Source organism: Salvia miltiorrhiza, chromosome 5 (genome assembly GCF_028751815.1).
Source record: "Salvia miltiorrhiza cultivar Shanhuang (shh) chromosome 5, IMPLAD_Smil_shh, whole genome shotgun sequence".
In the NCBI taxonomy this organism is placed as follows: Eukaryota; Viridiplantae; Streptophyta; class Magnoliopsida; order Lamiales; family Lamiaceae; genus Salvia; species Salvia miltiorrhiza.
This window is the reverse complement of record NC_080391.1, coordinates 50,159,019-50,184,831: the sequence shown is the minus strand read 5'-3', so window position 1 is coordinate 50,184,831 and position 25,813 is coordinate 50,159,019. Positions and strand designations below refer to the sequence as shown.

Below are 25,813 nucleotides of genomic sequence, written 5' to 3'. Positions count from 1 at the left end.
AGTAAAATATTAGTCCCTCCGTTCCAATTAAATGTCTCAATTTGAATCATATATAGTAAAATATTAGTCCATTCGTCCCGATATAGATGTCCTATTCATTTTTTGGTAATATATTCTCTCTCTATATCTAATATTTAAATAATTTTCACCAATTTATTTTAGCTACTTTCTGCACATTTCTTAATCTATGTCTCAAAAGCTATGAGACATTTATATTGGGACGGAGGGAGTATTATTTTGTATTGTATATATATGATTCAATTTAATTAGACAACTTACACATAAGTTACATTAATGTATGTGTTGCGACAATTCAACTTATATTAATTTTGTTGAATATAAATCTAGGCTACCCCCATAAACCTTCTCATTTGAGGGCCTAAGGGGGAAAGTTGCCATATAATGAGTTGCCAAATATTGATGAGTGATAAGAACCCCTCATATGGTGATAGTTATGGACAAAAAAGAGCATATATATTAATAAATGAAAATTGTACCACTATCTTTTGTAATACATTTAGGTGCAATTCAATTGTAAATTAGTAACAAGTCACTTTCTTTGCCTCGCATATCGCATTTAATATAAATTAAATTCCAGTCCAATATACTATAGTCTATAACCTAAATTGATGTAGAGCGGCGTTCACATATAAGAGGACGATGACAAAAATAACCTTCCATATATACTATAATCACTACTCATCTTAATCACTATTAATTATGAAGCTAATAATGAATTAGTAAAAACTATGAAGCTTATTTATCTTCATTATATTGCCAATGGGACCTAACTCAAGTAGCAAAGTTGAGGCACCCAAAGACTCTATTTATGAGAGGTCTTGAGTTTAATCCCACCTGTGTGCGGTGTAGTTTTTTCACTTTTGTGTGGATAGTGGTTCCGCCAGCATGCGGGTAGTTTTCGCACCTTTATGTGGTGTAGAGGTCCCGTCAACATGCGGGTAGTTTTCCAACCTTTATATGGTGTAGAGGTTCCGCCTTCGCGTGGGTTGTTTATTTGATTTTATAATATATACCTCTTGTAATTTTTAAAAAAAATTATCTGCATCTATGCGTATAATAAGATATCTTTTTTTTTCGTCAAAGAAAAAAAAATCCATGCGTATAATAATGATATCATTATATTATGCTAATGAGGCCTAGCTCAAGTAGTAAAATTGATGCACCAACAACTGTTCTTTATGAGAAGTTTTGAGTTCAATCTCGTCTGCATGCGATTGACTTATTTGATTAGATAATAGATTGTGTGAGTAGTGGTCCGCCTACATATGATTAACTTTAAAAAAAAATAGTAATAATGATATCATTATGCACGTAATAATTTACAAATACAAATAAGAAATGCAAAATTGCTTTTGTATTGAAGAGTTTTCAAATAGAACGGAATAATATCTGTTATTTTTTTTAGGATGAATTAATAATTAATCAATTAAATAAGTATATAAATTAATTAATTATTAATTAATACATCACGATGAGCTCGAACTCAAGACCTTTAATCTTAATAATTAATTATTTTATTACTAGATCAACACACTTGTAATTGTTGCTTGTAAATCTTGCGTACAAGGCATTTAATTATTTGAAAATTATCATCAGAATTGAAATCAATATATAACCTGATTGAAATTAAATCAGACGGCCATTCACATGTATTATGGGATTTTTTAACCTCGCTTTTTAACGAATTTGAACTCATACTAGAACCTTTTAATTTGTGATTAATGATTAGTCTTTGCAGGCACAATGCCAAAGAAAAGAAAACAATATATTCAAACAATTTTCTCTTTTCACTCATGGTGGGTTGTCTTTGATGGAAAAATAGTAGAAACATATATTTTTCCATTCTTTTAACACATTTTTCGTTAAACATTTTTCTCGGACAAAAAGAAATTTTTATTCGAGTAGCCCTCTTTTCCTACAGTTTCACTCAAATTTATGATAATATTATCACAAATTATAGGTGTGATAATATTTTTTTTTTCATATTATATTTTTGATCATATTTCAATTTTACCCTCAAAATAAATATACAATTGTACTCATTTCTCTATCTTTCTCGTTATCTCTCTCCTATTTCTCTCTCTATCTCTCTCTCTCTATCTCTCTCTCTCTCTTCATAATATTTTTATATATTTTTCCACTAAAGAGAACATGAGATAAAAAGAGTTAAGGCCATTAAAGTGTGATAAAAAATTCTTTTTTTTCTTTTTTAATGATAAACTTATAATCAAAGAGAACACATCCTTATTCATAAATTTTGGGAAGCAATTGCTAGTTTGGCTATTTTGAAACCATGTAGCTCAATAAGATATAAAACAAATTGAGTTGACTGAAGTGGATTAGGTATCATTAGTGTATACTTAAATAAAAAGAAAGGAAAAAGGGAGTGAAATTTCCATGTAGGAAAAGAAAGAAAGGGTAGGCAACCAACTCCATTAGAGTTAATTCCCTTGATTTGACCTTATTTCTCAATATAAGAATTTGCCGGCCTTGGTGTATTAAAATGATTATCGATGTCTTAATCCTTATTCCTCGATAAATTAAAGGAATAAAATAGATTAATCGAAAAAGGAATAAAATAAATTAAACATGTATCCATGCCAAAGCAAATAGAAGTATAAAAGTCTAGAAGAAGAAGACTTACAATTATTCTTGGCTTACGATCAAATTTCTATCGTGATTATTTTAATTTTAATTTATGATTGTTTTTTTTATTTTTTTTATTATTATATTTTTGGAGCGTGTTTCCCAATTTAGGTGGTATGTTGAACATATAATTGGGCTTGGACAAAAATTGCAGCCCACATATTTGGGCTGTGATTCCCAATAACTAACTCCTAGTTTAATTGCTATGGGAAGATTATTTTTAGGTCGGGTAATTTTAAATACAGTCCTCAATTTTCTCACTATAGCCTCTTATTTTAAAAAATTATAAAAATAATTATGATTGTACTATTTTATCCTTACAGCTCCTAAATTAAATTTTTAACATAAAACTTATTATTATAGCCCCTAAAATTCACGTCTTCTATTATCTGCTCCATTTTTTTTTGAGAGTTCGCCAGCATTTGATGTCTGCTAAATACAATACTAGTACTATACTCTCAAGATTTCAGATGGAAAAAGTATGCCTCATAATTCTTGAAGTTGTATTCACTAGAAAAGATGAGTAATTACATAGTTGAAGAAAAAGAATAATTAAAAATCCAATATGAACACAACACTATGGAACGATGAAAAGATATCATCAAACAGAGAGAGAGAGAGAGAGAGAGAGAGAGAGAGTTTATTTCGTAATTTGGGGAAATATGGAGATTTTATTATGTACGTATTATTTTGGGGGCTATAAAATCGTTTAATTTGGGGACTGTAGCATGTAGGGAGAAAATTGTCCTATTATTTTTATAATTATTAGTATTTTATTAATAAGGAGCTATAGTGAGTTAAATAGGGGCTATGAATAAAATTACTTTTTTAGGTCATGTGCAAAGTGAGACGAGGTCCAACAAAATAATTAAAAAGTAAAGGGTAATTCTATTCATAGCCCTATTCCCTTTTTTAAAATGCTAATAATAATTAATTAAAAATTTACTATTTTACCCTATATTCTATAGCCCCAAATTAAATTAAATTTTAAATTCATCATTTCAATTTCTTCTTAGCCACAAACTTTTTAGGTTTATCTATACCCCAATTTTCTTGCAAAAATGAACAATTAGCAATTAGCAATTACAAGAAAATCGGGCTAGATAAACCTCAAAAATTTGTGGCTAAGAAGAAATTGAAATGATGAATTTAAATTTAATTTAATTTGGGAGCTATAGAATATAGGGTAAAATAATAAATTTTTAATTAATTATTATTAATATTTTAAAAAGGGGGCTATAAGAAGTAAAATGAGGGCTATGAATAGAATCACCCAAAAGTAAATCGAAAAAACATACTCCCTCCGTCCCACTAGACTTGGCACACTTGCCTTTTTTGTTTGTCCCACTAGAATTGGCACTTTCCTAAAATAGTATGTGGTCCCTACTTTCTCTACTCACATAAAATAAGTGGACCCTACATACTTTACACTCTTAACCCTTTATTCTTAATCTCCGTGCCCAACTCAAAAGTGCCAAGTCTAGTGGGACGGAGGGAGTACTTTATTTGTCCACGAAGGATATACTATAATTATTTTATTTATTGTCTATAAAGAGTATACAATATTTCCTTTTTAGTACATGATTCGCACAAACTCTCATTTTATATATCAACTTTATAAATACTCTTTATTTATCAAAAAACTCATTCATGATCCACGCTCAATTCAACCACAACCACTCATTAATACACAAAGAAACCATTTATTCACTAAACATATATTCAACAACTATTTTATTACATCTCATTTCAAATCCCATGTTAAAAGTGAACATATATATTACTCTTTATTTGCAGAGTAACTGAGGGCATCCACAGTGGTGAACCAACCTTGGCTCTTAAAAGTGGTCCCTCCAATTGTGAGCCAGCACTCTACATTGGTGAGCCAACCCCCTTGGCTCTTAAACTTTTGTTTTAATTTAGATTTGATTTTAATATTTGTTTTCAATTAATTCTAAACACTATAATTACTCCAATATTTTGCCCAAACATCTTCCATGATTTTTGCACAAAAAATATGAAATAAACAATAAGAAGAAGATGAATGAGAAGAGGGTGTGAAAGTGAATGGAAGAAAGGACAATTTATAGAGTATGAATAAAATAGGTAGAAGACAAAATAAAAAATAAAAAATAAAAAAAAGGCCAAGAGAGCCGTTCACAAACGGCTACATGGCTTTATTACATTTATAGCTTTCAATAATCTGTACTTACTACAATTCTCACTACATTTTTTTTCTTCCAGCATTTATACTTTACTGGTTTTTGTATTATTTTCTTTTAGTTGATTGATTTTTTGTATTTTATAAAATCGCTATACTTTTTGAGCAATTAGATCGTTATAGTTATTCCTAGCTTTGTACTGATATATCCTTTATAATATCCGTCAATTACTTTAAAAGTGTTTTAAAAAAATTATAAATTTGTACGAAATATTACAAATTTAATAGCAATAAATTAGTTTAAATTGAAGAATCTTTTGCAATTTCCTTTCCAATCATCGCTAGGTTATTGATTGATAAAATTTGAGATGCAATAAATATATGTAACCATGTTATTGCTAGTCATAAATTAGTCAAATAGGAAACCTTAATTCATTTAATTTATTTTTTAAATAAAAAATATACTTTAGTTATTTTACTATATTATCTACATTATAGCTCATTTTTTTTATTTTAAATAAAAAATTAACTACAATTTAAATAACACGGTAAAATAATTAAGTCTTTTTTATTTAAGAAAATAATTTTGTTATTTAACTAATTAATTTATACTTTCTCCGCCCCATTAAAGATGGACTAACTTCTTTTTAACACGGAGATTAAGAAGAAAATATAAATTGAATAAAAGCGATAGGGTTCGCACATTTTCAAGAGTTAAAGCCATGCTTAGTAGGGTGATCCAAAATAAAAAACAAGTCACTTTTAATGGGACAGAACGAGTAGTTAATTATAATATGACCGTATAAAACCACTCTTTGAGATCTACATTATTTATTGTTCTTATAAACCTTCCCCTCATTTTTTTTCTCCACTAAATTAAGAGTGATGCTAAATAGTCACATTGTGACTAGCTAAATTTCGAAAATTTTGATTTATCTTTTGAAATAAAAAAGAATTAGTTATTTTACTATATTCTTCATATTGTAGTTTTTTATAATTCTTTTATAAATTTTTAATTTTCTTAACAAATGAAAGCATATCTTTTTTATAAAAAAATATAATATAATATAATATATAATAAAATAATTAAATCCTATTTTACCTAAAAGAATAAATTAAATACTGATTTTCGGATGACCACGATATAATTGCATAGATCTATCTATACTATATTAAAAAGGGAAGTTTTCAATTTGAAATCAATTTCAAAATTGAGTTTGTAGTTATAATAAAATTGAAAGTTTATGTTTAAACTATATATTTTTTCTTTTATTTTCATTTTCTTTAACTTCTTATTTGTTGTTACATTTCTTTCCAAAATTGTGAAATTCGATTAATTATAAAATATTTAATATGCATATCAAATTAAAGATCACGATAAGAGCTTTAATATGATACTATATTTCATTAAAATATTTGATTTAAAATGTAAAAATTAAATTTGTTTGAATATTAAAGTTTTATGAATTTCTCTCTCCTCTCTCATATTTTTTGAATAAATATATTTTAAATTCTTTTTAATTAGTATTTTATATTTAATTTTTTTAACTTATTTTTTTTGTTTTTGTTTTTATTTTTCATAATATCAAATTTTATAATTGTGATTTTTTATTTTTTCAATATTCAATTAAAATTAATTTTTTTATTATATTTATAAATATAATAATTAAATTAATATTAATTTTATATAAATATAAAAATTAAGAATGTTTTCCCGTGCATTGCACGGGATATAAATGCTAGTTGATAAATTAACCATCGGTAAGAAAGTCAAAACACCCAAAAACATTCATTCCTTTTTCCAAAAATCATAAATGCAATTAAAAAAAGAAAAAAAAAAAGAAAGAGAGTGTGTTTGGTGAAGTCGAAAATTGGAGTCCAAAACCGCAATAAAAACATGGTAGTAGTACACTAGATTTCTTCACTGATAAAACCTTAAAATCCTCAAAAAAGTCACCATGTACGGCACCGCTGGAGATGTCAGCAGCCACCTCCGCCTCCTCCCAAGCAGCAGCAGCGCCGGCGCCGGCGCAGGAACTCCCACCATTACTTACCACCACCAGCTTATGATCCCCCTTCCGCCACCTTTCGATGATGAGTTCCCGAGGAGAGACGAGAGGCTGCCGCATTGGAGCAACCAAGAAACGAGGGACTTGATTGAAATGAGGGCTCAGGTTGAATGGGGCTTCACGGCGCCCCAGAGGAACCGGAATTTGTGGGAAATGGTTGCACACAGGATGAGGGACAAGGGTTACTGGAGGACTGCTGATCAGTGCAAATGGAAGTGGAAAAATCTTGTTAGTAGATACAAGGTATATATCTCTATCTACACTTCACTTACTTCAAAATTGATCAAGATATCTATGTATCCATGCGTTACTTGTTTCTGATGATTTCTTGATTTGTCACTCTTTGAATAACAAAATTGATATATTCATTATTGATTTCATGTTGGTTGCACTTCATGTTTATGAATCAGATGATGTAGGGATTCGGTTTCTAAAGTTGTAATCATGTTATTCTTGATTGAATTGGGCAATTTATTGGTTTATGTCAAGGTCATTTTTTTTTCTTCTTGTGAGGTTGTTTGATGTTTGAACTCTGGCAATGCAATGAGGATTCTATCTAATAATCTAATTCATGGCCTGAGGTTTTGTGCTTTTACATGCTAGAGAGGGTTGCTTTTGCCATGATAAAATTTGATGGAAAAATCGAATTTTTACTTAGTTCCTGCGCTGTCTTTTTAAATGCTAGAGATAGTTGCTTTTGCCATGATAAAATTTGATGGAAATCGAATATTTAGTAGTTCCTCTGCGCTGTCTTTTTAAATGCTAGAGATAGTTGCTTTTGCCATGATACAATTTGATGGAGATAGAACTTTTAGTAATTCATGCGCTGTCCTATTAAATGCTAGAGATAATTTCTTTTGCCATGATAAAAATTTGGTGGAAATCGAATTTTTAGTAGTTCCTGCGCTGTCCTTTTAAATGCTAGAGATAGTTGCTTTTGCCATGATAAAATTTGATGGAAATCCAATTTTTAGTAGTTCCTGCGCTGTCCTTTTAAATGCTAGAGATAGTTGCTTTCAGTGGAGGCACTCCACGTGTTTATTTTCTGACCTGTGACTTCTTCAGTCCTGATTTTGGCGAATTTTGTCAAACTGGCGTAATTAGTAACTTCCTGGTCGATTTAGTGAATGCCGAGCAGTGCTAGAGATATTGCTCTTGCTGTGATAAACTTTATGGACATTAAACTAATTCTAGCTCATGCATTGTCCTCTTTCTTGCTGATGGGGATAAGTGAAACCTATACGCATCTAATGAATATAGAGGCATGTCACTTGCTATCTTTTTGGTCTGTGGCTTCTTCAAGATATGATTTTTGTGTTGACTTGTTTTTTCAAAATTTGTCTGAGTTGTCACATCTTGTCCTAATGTGTGAAACCTCCTGATTTCAATGATTCTTGTTATATGTCATAATGAGTAGGCCGCGTGAGTGAAAGTCGTGGAGATAGGGTTCGGATTTAATTTTGGTTCTTCTCCATATGACGGATTTATGACTTTTAAATGTGCCAGGCTGATTCTATAGTCCTGACTGGCTTGCATTGATGATAGTGTAGTCAAGCTTATCGGTTAGATTTTCTGGTTTTCGTGTGCTATTTGTTCACGTGATTTTTTTATGGTTTCCATTATCAAAATACTATTAGTTTGGATGGTTTGCTATCATCTTTTGTTGCACATTCTTTCGTTGTAATTAGAGTGAAATTTCTATTTAACTATAAGACCATTATGGTTTCAAAAAAAAAAAAAAACACTATAAGACCATTATAAGTTTATTTGGAGACAATTTAAAGAAAATGCCACAAAAGTCTATGAGCATACCTTCATGTAGCTTGGATAGGTTCTTGATAGTGAATAACAACATTTTATGTTAAATTTAGCTCGTCAAGAGAAAAATGCTGTTAAAGATTGGTAGAGAAATACTCCTGCAATTGCTCGATTAAATGATAAATTTGACCATATAAATAGTGAATTCGAAGAATTTGTGCAACAGATTTGAAAAGGTTTGGCTCACTTGCTTCTATGGAAGTAAATCTTTCGCCACAAAATTAAATGGGGAATATTGAATTTGAGTTATAAAGTTTATTGAAGTGCATGTTTAAGAATAAATGAGAAATAAACTATTTACTGAAATGTAGAACAGGGTTGCATATTTCAAGTTACACACTAATTATGTCCATCTAAATGGTGCAGCATGACATGTTTATCTAATAAATGACATTTGAGATAAGATGTAGCAACCTAAACTAAATATATATGAAAGTATATGCATTAAATAAAATCTGAGAAACAATTTTAGGCTACAATGTTTTAGTTTGATTTTATTCAAATTAAACTATTAGACTTGAACACGTGTATGGAGTCATCCCGAATTTCTTACCTCTTTATTAACTGCCCAATTTTTTATACGATTTCCTAGATTTCTCTGAATTATGCATACGCCTAGTTAACTAATTTATTTTTTTCTCTTCGAATAAACCTCATGCGGCTATCATTTGCTTACCTATGTCTTCAAAATGATTTGGATCTTGAAAGTGAGCACTCATTCATGTGGCAAGTGTTGAGTAAATCCAGTTTAAGCTATTCTTTAGACTATTGATTGTATACAGCATGTAAGGTTCTTATTTATTTCTTGTGTGAATTCATTTCTTCTTCTTTTGGTAACGACGTGCTTGTCGTAGGAGAAAGAGTTAGTCACTACTACTACTACTACTTCACATGCAGAAAAGAAAAAAGGAACAACAACAACGATAAAGCAGTGATATGTATCTTCCAAATTCAAGGGAGACTTTGTCAGGCCTCTTTAGTCAAGATTTGAAGACGTTTCTCATACTTTGGTGCTCTTCTATAATGCAGGGGCAAGAACCATCTGATATGGATACTGTTCAACCATTTTTCAATGAACTGCATGCAGTGTTTACTGCAAGGGCAAACAGACTGCAGCAATCTCAGGCCGAAGCTGTGACTGTCGTTGCCAAAGGAAGGAGGCTTAACGATGCTTCAGAGGATCAATCCAACGAAGAATTCACAGAAAAGCAAGAAGCTGAAGAAGAGGTTGAAGTTGATCATCAGGCTGGGAAAGGAAGTGCTGTCCCAAAACAAAAAGCTGGCAGAGAGAAACGCCAAAAGACAAGAGAGGAGGACTACCCAGCGCAGCCTGTTGCAAATGTGAACAAGAATGAGAGGGTTGGCCTTCGAGAGATAATGAGGAATTTCATGCAGCAGCAACAGATAATCGATATGCAGTGGAGGGCGTCAATGGAGAAGCGTGCTGAAGAGAGGGAGCGGTTTGAGCAGGAATGGCAACAGAAGATGGAGATTCTCGAAAAAGAGAGGCTGATGATGGAACAAGCTTGGAGAGAGAGGGAAGAAGAGCGGAGACTGAGAGAAGAGAGACGAGCTGAACAAAGGGATGCTTTGCTAACAACACTGTTGAACAAGCTCATCCATGAGGAGACTACTTAGCATTGATCTTAGACGAATTTCTTCCGGTTTGACATCCCATTTTTCAATTGCTTATATCATGGGATCATATATTCACAGGCAGTCAAAAAGAGAGAAACATCAGATAAATCATTGGGTAGGAACTGCTTTTCTAGCTATCTACAGACTACAGTTATAGAAACTCTGCTCTCTTGTTTTCTACATGTTTTAGGTTATTGGAAACATATCAATCTCTGTTAGGTTTTGAATATTATGGCAGCATATCGATCTTTGTTCCTGTACATGTGTATTGATGATTTTGAATTCCTGTTTTACGCCCTTGCGCGACCATGCTTGTCGTTGCAAGACTGCATAAGCGTCATTTTGAATTCTGCGAATTTGATAGCTACAATAATTCAGGAGGTTGAATTGTGCATCTGGAGTTCACTATGCAGAAATTTGCATATCTGCTGGTATGTTCATTCACATTAGCATCTTTTGAGGATTTTTGTAGCTACTTCAAAAATTCAAATCTATAACGAGTAAGAATAAGCATCCTGGTACAAAAGCATACCATGATGTTCACTCTCACTCATTTTAGTAAGATTTAAGCTTCAGTTAATGAAGCAGAAGTTCAATTTCTGGAACCATACCATAACTGATGTGCCATTCAAGAAATCACTAACAATGCCCAACCAGCCAAAGCAGAGAGTACAATTTATTCATGTGTAGATTTCCTTGCAGTCACTATGGCAGGGGAGGTGATAATTCAGTTACATTCTTATAAACAGAACAGGGGAACTCATCATCATCGATATATTACATTTTTCTCAAGGAACAAGAGCTGAAGAAACCCGAAACTTTAAAAGTCGAGAGCTGTTATCCAGAGTTGCTTGGTGGCTTTTCTTTTGGGTGCTTGGAGCCGTAATGATCAACAAGCTGATTCTGATTTGCTAGCTGGGCCTGCAATTTCGAACCATAATTAAGGAAAACTGTCAACGGCTTGTCAGATAAGGAAACATGGCAAATAATATTATCAAAACCAGATAAACACTTAACGACATGTCTCAAACATGGTATACTGCCATTTATATTAGAACAAGAGAGGATTAAGAGGGTACCTTTCGAACCCACAACAGAGTTACTACAGTACCAGACAAGGGTACAAAAATAAAAGTACTTGGGGAAATTACAGCGTAATACAAAAAAACTACTTCTGTTAATAAATGATTACCAGGAAATATTCCCTTAGAGTAATTTCTTCAAAAGAAACATATGAAAGCACATTGAACTTTGCAGGTATCTTGCATTGTCACTTCTGTGGTTTTTATATCAAGATAACCAGTGCATTATGTTGTACGACATCATACAACATAAGATACAGTTGTATTTAAGGCATATAGGCCACCACTAGTGCAATTACAATGATGCTGAAACATTCATCTGTAAGAGGTCTGCCCAACACACAAGACATGCTTTCAGCATGCTGAAGGGTTTCGCTTTCACTTCTTTCTCAACCAAACCCTTGAGGTTATGTTAAAATGCATATCCAAGAGCTTCCTAAGCATATGATATTGAAGTGAAAGGCACTAAAAAGTTGGATGAGATAGAATTTATAGTCTTTTGTAGCTGTTAATTTAATTTTACGTAGGAAAGCAAGTTTTCTCATGTAAAAAGAGGCTAAGAGGACTTTAAAAAGAGAAAATGCTGTCTTAGAAGTAATGATATGAATAGGAAAAGCAATCATATGGCAATAAGGAATGTAGGATGCCTAGACCATTTATCCCATCATCATGCTAATATACGTATGTGGAAAACTAATGCAGAAGTGGAAAGTCTGTCAAAAAAGATTAGAAGAAAAACAGGGTCACAACTTAGTTAATCTTCAGTGAATTTCTCTAAACAAGGAAACAGAAACTACGAAAGTAGAACGGACTGCAATTCAAATTGTGGAATTTAAAAAGTAGCCCTAACAAGACCAACCTAATAATCCAAGATTTCACATGAACTCCATCTCAATGAAGAATCCAAACAGATGAAATGTTATAAAAACTTGGTATTGATTCCATATCACTATCCTTGATATCAAAGAGCACCTCATTCTATCCGAAGCTATACACTGATGCATAAACAAGAAACTCATTATCCAAATTACTAGCTACAAATCACAATTCGTCCCATTTAAGCTTATTTAGATCCAACACACTTTCAGCGCGGTGCAATATTCCCACAGTTCGAATTCATTTACAGAAGTTATCAAACACAATTAATAACCAATAAAAACAGAAAAAAAGAAAAGAAAAGAGAGATCATCTTCATGTAGACACATAATTGAGGCAATGAAGATAGAATTATTAAATGAACAACATCGCAATGCGCGTGAAGAGAGAAAATTACTCGACAAATGGGGCAAACGACTTGGAGGCCGAGGGCGCGGGCTTCGATCTGCGAGCCTTTGGCCTTCTGATTCTTGTCGGCGTTCTTTTTCTGAGCTTCGATCTTCTGTTTCCCTCTCGTCATCTCTTTGTTTAATCAAACACCTTCAGTGTGTGCCGTGTGCGTGTGGCGATGATGATGGGATGGGGCTTTTCTATTTGGATGCCCCCAGGCCCCACCAATCATTAAAGCGTCACCATAAAAGGCCAAAACCAAAAGAGATTAAACTTAAAATCGCTCTAGGGATAGGATTGTCATTTCGCAGCTATTAGAGTTATGGAGAAAAAGAAATTTGTGTTGGGTCCATTTTTATAATTTATGTTACTACCAGTATAATTTTTGGATTTGAATTAATTTGATTTAAATTTGGATTGGGTCGGAGCGACCTTCACAACTCTAACGTGCGTTCCGTGTTGACGGATGTGAAAAAGAGGGATAATAAAAATTGAGTAAAATTTAGAAGTAGCTAAAATAAAGCATAAAACACAATTTATGGCCACACATTGAAAAAACACAAAATTTGACAATTTTTATTGATTTTGACGTTTTTACCCTTAATGAGGCGGACCAGGTAGGATCAGGCACGCGGGTCGCGTGCCGAGTCGGGTTAGGCACTTATGACACTATTTGCCATAAGTGCCAAGATTTTACTTTGGTTTTATTTTGAATTTCCGTTGGCACTTATGGAAATCCAAAATAAAACCAAGTAAAATAGTCATTTTGGCATTTATGGCACTATTTAGTGCCATAAGTGCCAACGGAAATTCAAAATTAAAACTAAGTAAAATGGTCATTTTGACACTTATGACACTAATAGTGCCATACGTGTAGCACAAATACAGAAACAACAACATCATTTAAACCCTAAATGGATAATCCAAACCCTAAATGGAACATCTAAACCCCAAATGGATAATCTAAACCCTAAATGGAATATCTAAACCCTAGGGGGAAGATGGCACTTATGGCACTAATAGTGCCATACGTGCAGCACAAATACAGATCAGATCAGATCTACCGATGGCTGAGATCGAAGGAGGCGGAGATCAGATCTGCCGATGGAGGAGGCAGCGCAACGATCAGATCAGATCCACCGCCGCTTCATCAGATCGGATCCGCCGCCGCCGCCGCCTCATCCTCCGCCACCTGACCAGTCCCTCCTCCACGCCGCCGATTTCAGAGGACCGGATCTCCTCCACCGCCGCCGCCTCATTCTCTACTCCGACGAATTCTGCCCAAGTGGCGCGCTGGAGAGAGGGAGAGGGAAATGAGAAAGAGAGAGGAGAGAGCGGCAGCCGCTGGAAAGAGAGAGAGAGAGATGGAGGATCTCCTCCACCGCCGTCGCCTCATCCTCTACTCCGATGAATTCTGCCCAAGCGGCGCGCTGGAAAGAAAGAGAAGGGAGATGAGAAAGAGAGAGGAGAGAGCGGCAGCCGCTGCCCGCTGGAGAGAGAGAGAGAGAGAGAGAGAGAGAGAGAGAGAGAGAGGAGAGAGAGAGAGAGAGAGAGAATGGTAGAATAGTCATGACATACAAAAAATGGCCAAAATTTATGTTTTTTCAAATGGTGGACAAAATTTGATGTTGTATGTTGAATAGGGTCATCCGGCCCTATTGTTTTATAAAAATTTATGCCTTTAAATACCTCTTTTATTTTTTCACATTTTACACAAATGAGAAGTTCGTCATTTTTTCTTCCTTATTTTCACTTCAATTCCTTGAAGTGAAAATAAGATTTTGGTGGGATAATATTATTCACCTTGAAGTGAAAATAAGGAAGGAAAAATAGTGAACTTCTATTTTGTGTAAAATGTGAAGCATAAATTTTTGTTATCCCTATTTTTCTCATCCGTCAAAGTGAACGCATCTTAATTGTAAACTAGTTGATATATTTTTAGAGATGTTGGAGTTAGGTTCAATTAGAATTTTCTTAAATTTTATTATAAATTTATTAACTAAAATGTATGCATTTTTGTTGTGGAATTGTTCGGGAACACAATCAACGCAGCAAGAACATAAAAGAAAAGAACACGAAGGCGATTTACGTGGTTCAGATTTTTCAACCCTACATCCACGGTGCAGAAACAATCAATTCTATTTCACTATGAACACTCAAGAACTTTACAATTACAATTGAGAACACTCAACACTAGAAGAAGTGTATAGCCTACAAATCTATCAAGATTGCTATAATTCCTCACTCTCAACTAGTTTACAGTAATGAAAATTCTTAAGCTACGACTCACAACTAATCTAGGTATTTAAACAGAAGAAATAGCAGTTGAGAAGATTTGAGCTACGCGCCGACTTCTGGAATGAAGGAACAGATCCGTTGGAACTGTTGTAACTAACCTAAAACTGAACTCCCTTAACTCTTGCATATTTATAAACTGATCCCTCAGCTATAGACTAAACACCCGTGCGTATTTTACCAGTCAGAGGAATCGAACGACAGAGCAGAGAAATCAATACGCCAGAGGAATCAATATGCCAGAGCAGCGAAATGCTTTACCAGAGAAATCAGGTTCAGATGAATCAAGTCCAGAGTCGTGAACAGCATTGCCAGAGAAATCAAATCCAGAGCAGCGAAATCACCATTCCGCTGGTGACCCATTTCTCTGGCGAGATCATAGAAATCGTAAAGACTAATTGTATGTAGATACTTTACTCACAATTCTCCACCTTATCTAATACAATTAGAATTCACCGAGCTACCTGCATGGATTAGACAAACACCTTGCTCTCCTCAAGAGAGCTCATACCAATCAACGAACAACACTTTTGGAACTTAACAGTTGGTAATGCTTTAGTAAGCACATCTGCCGCATTATCATCAGTTGAAACTTTCTTGACTACCACATCACCTTTTTCAACCAAATCTCTCACAAAATGAAATTTAACATCTATATGCTTAGACCTCTCATGAAAAGATTGATGTTTAACAAGATGAATGGCACTTTGATTATCACAAAGAATAGAGACAACCTGCTGACTAATGCCTAACTCAGATAGCATACCTCTCAGCCATATACCTTCTTTCACTGCTTCTGTAACAACAATAAATTCAGCTTCTGTAGTGGAAAGAGCTACCACAGATTGTAGTGTAGATTTCCAGCTCACTGCTGTTCCATAAAGTGTAAATACATATCCAGATTGGGACTTCCTTGTATCTGTACTTCCTGCATAACCTGAGTCAGTAAAGCCAACTAAAACTTGTTCTAAATTAGTGGCTCCACCTTGAAACATAATTCCTTTATTAATAGTTGCTTTCAAGTATCTTAATACTCCTTTTAAAGCATCCCAGTGTGCCTTACCAGGATTTGACATGTACCTGCTTACAAGACTTACAACATAAGCCAAATCAGGCCGAGTACAAAGCATAGAATACATGATGCTTCCTACCAAATTTGCATACGGAATAACACTCATGTCTTTAATTTCTTCAACAGTAACAGTACATTGCTTATTAGACAATTGAATATGTTGAGCTATAGGGACCTGAGCAACTTTTGCTTCGTTCATATTGAATTTTAACAATACTTTCTTCAAATAATCAGATTGAACAAGCATAAGTTTCATATTTTTCCTATCTCTCTTGATATCCATACCAAGAATTCTTCTAGCAGTCCCTAGATCTTTCATATCAAATTCAGCACTCAGTGATTTCTTTACTTTATCAATTTCATTACTAGAACTACTAGCAATAAGCATATCATCAACATACAAGAGTAAATAAACAACCACAGACTCAGCAACTTCTTTCAAGTATACACATCTATCATGCAACGTTCTCTTGAAACCTATACTTATCATGAATTCATCAAACCTTTTATTCCACTGTCTTGGACTTTGCTTCAGTCTATACAAAGACTTTTTCAAGAGACATACCTGACCTTCACAGCCAGCTACTTCAAATCCATCTGGTTAATTCATGTATATAGTTTCCTCTAACTCACCATTTAGAAAAGCTGTTTTAACATCCATCTGTTGCAATTCTAAATCTAGGTGTGCAGTTAGAGCAAGTATAAGTCTAATAGAACAGTGTTTAACAATAGGAGAAAAGATTTCATTAAAATCTATACCTTCTTGCTGAGAGAAACCTCTAGCAACTAACCTTGCTTTATACCTGATTACCTCAATGCCTTTGTGAACCTCCACCTTTTTCTGGTATAACCATCTACATGTTACACATTTCTGGTTCTTAGGTCTGTCCACCAAGATCCAAGTCTTATTTTTCAATAAAGACTCTATTTCCTCCTCCATAGCTTTGATCCATTGCTTGCTTTCAGAACACTGAATTGCTTCTTTATAAGACTTAGGCTCTCTGTAATTTACCTCTTCAGCTGCTGAGAAAGCAAAGCTAACTTGATCTGCTTCAGAGTATCTGGCTGGAGGTTTGATTACTCTTCTAGCTCTGTCTCTGGCTAGATGATACTCACTGAGGTCCTCAGTATTAGCCGTTTGTTGATCATCTTCTTCCTGTTTTATACCTGTCACTTTTGATACTCTAGACACTACATCATTAATAGAAGTGTTATCACTAGTTTTATCAGTGTTTACTTCAACTCCTCTACCAGTATACTCAGTAGTAGATTGCTCCTTAAGAGGCATTATGTTTTCTTTAAACACTACATCTCTACTGACTAGGAGTTTCCCTTTCCAGATTCTATGCACCAGAGCCTATACCCTTTAACCCCTGTTGGATATCCCACCATAACACATTTCAATGCTCGGGGTTCCAACTTATCCTGCCTAACATGCATATATGCTAAGCATCCAAATTTCCTCAAGTTTGAGTAATTAGCAGCCCTACCAGTTCACAGTTCTTCAGGAGTTTTAAAATCAATAGCACTAGAAGGGCATCTATTTATAAGGTAAGCAGCAATGGTGACTGCTTCTCCCCAAAATTTAGGTGGCAAACCTGAGCTAGAGAGCATACACCTAACTCTCTCAAGGAGAGTTCTATTCATTCTCTCTACAACCCCATTCTGTTGAGGATTTCCAGGTACTGATTTATGTCTTTTTATTCCCCTTTCTTTACAAAATTCTTCAAATTTTCCAGAGGTGAATTCTAAGCCATTATCAGTCCTTAAACATTTCAACTTACATCCCTTTTCATTCTCAACAGCACTACACCACTCAACAAATTTATCAAAGACATCAGACTTGTGTTTTAAAATGTAAACCCAGACTTTCCTAGAAAAATCATCTATTAGAGACATGAAATATACACCTCCACCTATAGTGGTGGTTTTGGATGGATCCCACAGATCACAATGAACATATTGAAGAGGTGCAGATGAGACATGTTTACCAACAGGATATGGGAGTTTCTTGCTTTTACTTAATTCACATGCATCACAAGTGTTCAGTTTTTCATCAGCAGATAAACTCAGTATACCCTGTTTCTTTAGTTCAATTAACCCTTTTTCACTAACATGCCCCAGTCTCTCATGCCACAATTCAATATCACAAGTAGAGGCAATTTCTGACTCACCAACAATAGTTTCAACAACTAAATGATACAAAGTCTGTTTTCTGGTTCCTTTCAACACAACTTTATCTTTCTTTAAAACATATATATCATTAACACATGATTTAAACTCATAGCCTTTCATTTGTAGTGATCCAAGGGATATCAAATTCCTTTTTAGACTAGGAATATATCTAACTTCAGTTAGGAGCCTTACAGAATTATCATGTAGCTTTAACTTGATTGCACCAATGCCTCTGACAGGGCAGACTTGGTTGTTCCCCAAAACTACAGATCCCAGGTCCTTCATCTGCAAATCAACAAACCAATTCAAGTTAGGACACATATGGAAAGAACACCCTGAATCTAATATCCAACTATTCTCAGTTTTAGAAGATGTGATGTTTAAAGCTTCAGCTTCTTAGATATTTTCAGCAAGGTCGGCAGTGTCTGATGAGCCTTTTTGAGCTTGTTTTCTTTTCCAGCTGTAGCAGTCTTTCTTGATATGCCCTAGCTTCTTGCAGAAGTGGCACTTCTTGTTTTCCTTCTCATCATCCTCCTTCTTCCCTAATCCTCCCTTCTTTTCTTTGAAAGGTTTCTTGAATTTTCCTTTGTTGGACTTTGCTTTGACATTGAGGCTTTCACTTGCGGTTTCTTGCCTGACATCAGATGCTTTTTTGCAACTCCCTAGATTTCAAGGCATTCATGACTTCATCCAGGGAGATAGCAGTCTCCCTCCCATACAGCATGGCATCCCTCATGTTGTCATAGGATTTGGGCAGGGCACTCAGGAGCTGGATTGCCTTGTCTTCATCTTCTAGCTTTACATCAATATCAGCCAAATCATCAACGGCTTTATTGAATTCATCCAGTTGATCAGATAGATTCTTCTCCTCTGAAACTCTAAAGGAATACAGCCTCTTCTTCAAGAAGAGCCGATTAGCCAAAGACTTGGTCATGTAGAGGCTCTCCAGTTTAGCCCATACTGCAGCTGCAGTGTCTTCTTTTGACACTTCTCTCAGCACTTTATCTCCCAGATGTAGGATGATAGTGCTATGAGCCTTCTTTTGCATTTCAGCGAACTTCGCCTTCCCATCTCCTTCTTTAGGTGCCTTTTCTTGGGTCAGAACATCATCAAGGCCCTGTTGAATGAGAACGACCCTCATCTTCATTCTCCACAGGGAGAAATCATTATTCCCTGTGAATTTCTCGGTGTCGAATTTAGCAATCGACATTTGGTAGTGAAAAGAATGGCGATTCCTCCACCGATCAAGAACTCCTCCGATTCAGATTTCCTCCGATTCAAATCTCGAACAGTTGGTGTGCGTCGATCTTCCGTTTCCCACAGACGGCGCCACTTGTTGTGGAATTGTTCGGGAACACAATCAACGCAGCAAGAACATAAAAGAAAATAACACGAAGGCGATTTACGTGGTTCGGATTTTTCAACCCTACATCCACGGTGCAGGAAACAATCAATTCTATTTCACTATGAACACTCAAGAACTTTACAATTACAATTGAGAACACTCAACACTAGAAGAAGTGTATAGCCTACAAATATATCAAGATTGCTATAATTCCTCACTCTCAACTAGTTTACAGTAATGAAAATTCTTAAGCTACGACTCACAACTAATCTAGGTATTTAAACAGAAGAAATAGCAGTTGAGAAGATTTGAGCTACGCGCCGACTTCTGGAATGAAGGAACAGATCCGTTGGAACTGTTGTAACTAACCTAAAACTGAACTCCCTTAACTCTTGCATATTTACAAACTGATCCCTCAGCTATAGACTAAACACCCGTGCGTATTTTACCAGTCAGAGGAATCGAACGACAGAGCAGAGAAATCAATACGCCAGAGGAATCAATATGCCAGAGCAGCGAAATGCTTTACCAGAGAAATCAAGTTCAGAGGAATCAAGTCCAGAGTCGTGAACAGCATTGCCAGAGAAATCAAATCCAGAGCAGCGAAATCACCATTCCGCTGGTGACCCATTTCTCTGGCGAGATCATAGAAATCGTAAAGACTAATTGTATGTAGATACTTTACTCATGATTTTGAATTTGATTCCAATGCCATGATACTTTTAATTTCATAAAATGAATCAGACTTTTATTAAACTTAATACTTTTACGCGTTATAGAATGTTTGCTTGTATTTATTTAAATAGAATAATATCTTGTTATTTATTGAGTATCCTATTTTTTAATATCATGTATTTTTTTTTAAATTTTCAATATCATTTATTGATTTATCAATTAATGATGAGTATTTTACCTATTAGTATATATTTGAATTTGAATTTTGCTAGAATTAACTAAACCTTTTTTTTATTTATTTAGTTGGGAATTAATGAGAGGAATTGAGTTATAAATATGATGAACTAGTGTGTAACCCGTCGAATTTCGACGGGTATTATTTGATGTTATAATTTATAAGAAAGAAATTATTTTATAATTATTTATAAATTATGAATATTTTTTAATAAAATAAGTGTTAACCCCAACTCCCCCAAGTCAAAAAAAAAAAAACATGACATAGGTCTATATTACACATCAAACTAAGATAAAAACGTATATTAAAGAGGACTTTTATCATATAATAAAAATAAGCATATCCACTCTAGTATGTAACCCGTCGAAATTCAACGAAAGCTATTTGATGTTATAATTTATAAGAAAAAAATATGTGAAATTATTTTATAATATATTTACAAATTATAAATATTTTTCAAACTTAAATGAAGAAACTATATAAAGAGAACTTTCATCCACTCAAATATCACTTAGCGAAATAAATATTTGAAAAATACAAAATAAACTTCAAAATTTTCAAAATAATTACTTGACATAGTGCATATCACATAATATAAAACAATGCATTATGTAAAAATTATTTAATAAAAACAACCATAAAAATGATACTTCTTTATAACCCCATTTTGTGGAAAGAATAAATTTACAAATATAATTATTTTATTTGTTTAAAAAATGGGCTTTTGCAAAGATGTATCAGCTCAATCCCGATTACATTTTCAGGCCTAGAACAAAAAATTACTGCATTTTGAGTTAAATAGCACATAGCATTCTAAAAAAAAAGGAGCACAGAGCAAAGAACGATGGCCCATTACAGATTTGCAAGGCGCCACTCCTATGCCGAACATAGCAGAACCACATAAAGCAACATAATACCTTCAAATCAAAATCAAAATAAAAAAATATCAAAGCAAGTACATGAAGCATAAATTCATATATTCAGAAACATTAAAAACTATAATATGAAAAACAATAATCTCTAAGCTTGGCATGAGGATCGGATTCACCAAGAAGATACAAAAGCATTAAATGATTCACGATTTTTTTTTCTATAAATTATAACATTAAATGATTCCCGTCTAAACAATGAGCTTATTTGTTTTTACACAATATAATAGAAAGGAACGATTGCTTATAGCAATTAACAACGCTCAAAGACTATATGCTAGATGAACTTAACTGCATTAATAGTTTCAAATGTATGAATGATAGAAGTGTGAAGAATCAAAGTAATCAACAATTACATTAAAAAGCAAAAGAAGAACACACAACATAAATTAAAAAAATTCTCACTTGCGATTCCAGAGAATGTTAGAGACAATCTGTCACCCGAACAACGTTGTCTTTCTGCGTCAAAGAAAAACAATAATACTATAATTTAATCTACATGAATTAATTATATAACTCAAAACACCTATAAATATAGACCTCTATTGTGAAATACTACATCACAATATAACAACTAAAATAATTCCGCCCCAAGCAAACTATAATCATTTTTGTAACCCAAAGTTCAGTGAAACAACAAACATAGAAGACAGTTAAGGATATAGGAACTATCACTCCATATGCATTTTTCCTATCTCCAACAGTGTGTTCGCCATCGGGATTAAACATATTAGAAGGAAATGGCAAAGACAAAGCCATACGTAACATCTTGGCTCGTTTATGTGGAAAATTTTCAGCACAATCAATAACTATACAATGGTTTTACTCCATTTTAAGCCATACGTAATATCTATCAAGTGAAAAGTCACAAAACACAAAGACAGACTTTGATAACCAAATACTCCATTTGTTTTACCCTTTCCCATAGTTTTCCAATCATATTATTCATGCCTTCTTGCTAACACAATCCAACTGGAGAGAGAGATCCAAAAGTGAGGATCACACTCCAACTGGATTCCAGCAGCCTGAAAGCATAACCAAGACATTGCTCAACTTTTATCTACCCACATGGAGGACACGAAAAATGAGCAACTTTCAAAAACTAAAATATTTTATGATGCCAAACATTGATTAGATTATCTAATACATATATGATTCATTCTTCTCTTTACATTATCCCAAGCCTATATGATTAGAAGTTAGAACGTATAAGTACCCTATCTCAGCTGTCTTCAATGGCGACTGCGCCCGGTGACGACAATGGTCGTTTTGGATGATATCCTTTGATGAAAGACCATACTTAGCAATAACGAACAACTTTAACCATCATACGAAAGCAAAATTACAAAATCCTCATAGCAATTCCAAAATTCAAAATATAAAAATATAAAATTCAAATAAGCCACTGCCACCACACAACAGAAGAACATATACATTTACGTGTCTCGTTTGAGACAATATATACTAATATAGATTTTCTTGAAGAACAAATGTGTACATACCTTTTCATTTTCGCTTTCTAGTGCAGACGGGTGAACCCAAAATACCTAAGCATCGCAAGTCAAAACTGCAATAGAGCATAGAGCAGACATAAGCAGTGTATATATTGGCTAATATAGATGATTTGTTAATACAAAACACACCATTATCCTAGATAAAATTGATATAATGTATACCTTGAGAAATAAACAAAAAGAGCAATAAGCAAGAAGACAGTAGAATGTGTTGCTGTAAAACTCAATGTGCAATAAAATTTCTCATTCAAGCTAATGAATTTATAGCTAAAATGTAGGTTATAAAGTTTCCATTGTTAAACCTAAACCCTAAGAATTTGCTGATTATTAATCGATAGGAAAATCTTTCCAAATTTTTATATTTCTAAAATTTAGTACTAATCATAATAAAATGTAATCTTTCCTAACATAATAATTTTCCATTGTTAAATCTAAACCCTAAAAATTGGTGGATTATTGATCGATTGGTAAATCTTTCCAAAATTTCATTATTCTAAAATTGAGTACTAATCATAGTCAAATATAATCTTTCCTAATTGAATACTTACCATAGCGAGGCGGCGGACTGTGTCGATCTCGACGGTGGCCGGCGCGGCAAAGCGAATCGCGGCGGGAGGCAGAACGAAGAAATTGGTGGAGTGGGGAGGCAGATCGGAACAAATTTCGTTACCCCTCGATTTCATTACCGAGCTTAATCGATGACAACGATGATGCAGACTCTTCTTTTGAAAGCGCCATGGATTAGGGTTTAAGATTCTGATGGGGAAGGGAGGAAATCCTATGAGTGATCCACTTGAGTGGAGAAGCTGTCGATTTGAGACGGGGGATTTTTGTGTTATGTGCCGGTGGGTGGAATCGCCGGGAGGGCAGATCACCGGGGGATGGAAATATCGCTGACATCGGAGAAGGTGGAAGGATATCTGGTGGAGGAGAGGAGAATGGTGAAATCAATGGAAATGAGAGTAGAGGAGAATGGTGAAAACGTGTAATGTGATGTAATAATAAATAAAATAATGTATATATAAAATATAGGTTACGTGGAATTATATTGCCACGTCAGCGATAGAGAATTGAGTTAGAGGCTCTAGAATTACAGGAATTTAAAATAATGAATTCTTAGACATGCCACGCGGGACCTCGGATTAAGGAGAAGACAAGAATCACTAATCGTATTGTATAATTGATACAAGTCTACGACTAGATTATGATGCTTGTGTAGTATGGTAAAAGTCAGTTTACGAGCATGAAATTGTTCGACAATTATATTTAAAGAGAGCATAAAATAATACCTAAGTTTGTAAAATGTAAAGTTATACTTATTGATATCAAATTATAAAACTCCTAGATAAAGCCAAATAAATTATTGATCACTACCACTTTTCACACAATGACACACAGAATCTAATTGTAGTGCCTCCTATAGTATATTAATGTGCCTTATTTATTTGAAACACAATGAAGTTTTACTTATTTATTTTTTATTTTTTTGAGGGAGCGATGAAGTTTATTATTATTCCAACAATCGCACAATGAGACCCTAATTTTCTTATCATATGGTATCATTTATCTTAGTCGTTACCTAATTGATTGGTGATTTAGTGTAAAAAAAAATTGATTGGTGATTTTGCCACGCATATTATGATCCCGTGACAAAAATTATGAGTATTTATTAACCTTTTTCGTGCACGGATCTTGATATTAGCTAACCATAGGTTATATATAGCACATTTGACTCAAAATATTATATTGATATATAAACTTTACATTTTCTTCATATATAAATTTTAAGTTGATTGATATTGAGGATTTGTCTTGGATAAATGTGATTTTTGTAATAGATGAACTTAATCGCACTAAGAAAATTATATGAATGAACTTAATTTGAAGACTGGATAAGATTTGGATACAATATATTTGGATCATGAACTCACTTTCTTAACTGTTACATAAATATAAAGGGTACTGTTTTTTATTTATATATACAATTATTGTTATTTTAAGAAATTGTACTATGCTTATTAGTACACGATACTCATCACTGTTTTAATAGCAACAAAAATAGCATAACTAACACGGTGTAATCGTAGTATAAATAATAAACCGAGTATTGTATCCACAGAGACGATAATCGAAAACACTCCAAATAATCCTAATGAATACTACTGCAATATTCAGGCAAACACAAAAATATAGTGGAGAACAAATACTAAACTCATTACATAACAAATAAAATTAAATAAATAAATAAAATAAATAAAAGACTGATCCTAGGAAAAGTAATTTCGTTAATTAAATTCACACAATTAACATATTAATATTAATTACCAATTTAATCATGTCCTGATGAAAGTTCACAAAACTCACTATATATTCTCGTCAGAGTAATCTATGACAGCATGACCTGTAAGTATAAAGAAGAAATACTATTGGGAAGTTAATGAAATATCCTTACCCTAGTTTTGATGATACCAAACTCTTAGATTTTCCTATAATAGACTAGAACTTTTTGAACTCAAGTATTCAGAGTTCAGTTATCTAGTTAGACTGAAGACCTGAAGACTGAAGATCGGTGGACGGAAGATTGAAGGACTGATTCGACTGAAGATCATAACTGAAAAGTCTAAAGTCAAATACTAAAGTATTTAATGGACAAAGATTTCACTGAAGATTCAGTTATGACTGAATAACTAATGCTGGCCACGTGGAATTAGCGGACTGATACTTAAGTCAAGTATCAGTTGATATTCATCCTCGGACTGAAGACCCTAAGTTAAAAGGAAGCCATGTACACACCAAGTACAGCCGCATTAAATGCAAAGATATTGAAGATCGTCATTTCCTAAGCATAGCATTCCTTTTTTGTGCTAACTTT

The 25,813-nt window shown here is 33.7% G+C and overlaps 3 protein-coding genes across 25 annotated transcripts in view; 2 read left to right on the top strand and 1 right to left on the bottom strand.

Moving 5' to 3' along the window:
• The window catches only part of LOC130987205 (uncharacterized), a 698,101-nt gene that overhangs the window by 512,759 nt on the left and 159,529 nt on the right, over positions 1-25,813 (top strand). The window lies entirely within an intron of this gene.
• LOC130987195 (trihelix transcription factor GT-3b-like) lies at positions 6,611-10,613 on the top strand. Its single transcript, XM_057910843.1, has 2 exons — positions 6,611-7,140; positions 9,745-10,613. The coding sequence occupies exons 1-2, from the start codon at positions 6,787-6,789 to the stop codon at positions 10,351-10,353; spliced, it is 963 nt and encodes a 320-aa protein (XP_057766826.1). The 5' UTR covers positions 6,611-6,786; the 3' UTR covers positions 10,354-10,613.
• Positions 21,132-24,026, bottom strand: LOC130987217 (uncharacterized). 22 transcript variants are annotated; one of them, XR_009089601.1, is made up of 6 exons: positions 23,490-23,947; positions 22,930-22,974; positions 22,644-22,744; positions 22,344-22,452; positions 21,833-21,886; positions 21,132-21,415 (listed from the first exon to the last, which is right to left on the bottom strand). XR_009089601.1 is itself a non-coding variant. In XM_057910873.1 (5 exons), exons 1-5 carry the CDS (start codon positions 23,622-23,624, stop codon positions 21,375-21,377), a joined length of 375 nt encoding a protein of 124 aa, XP_057766856.1. In that variant the 5' UTR covers positions 23,625-23,947; the 3' UTR covers positions 21,132-21,374. The 22 variants fall into 22 exon arrangements, 8 of the variants coding, with proteins under 8 accessions (XP_057766856.1, XP_057766860.1, XP_057766862.1 ...); XM_057910873.1 differs by lacking the exon at positions 22,344-22,452 and having other exon boundaries at positions 21,833-21,888; positions 22,647-22,744; XM_057910877.1 differs by lacking the exon at positions 22,344-22,452 and having other exon boundaries at positions 23,490-23,946.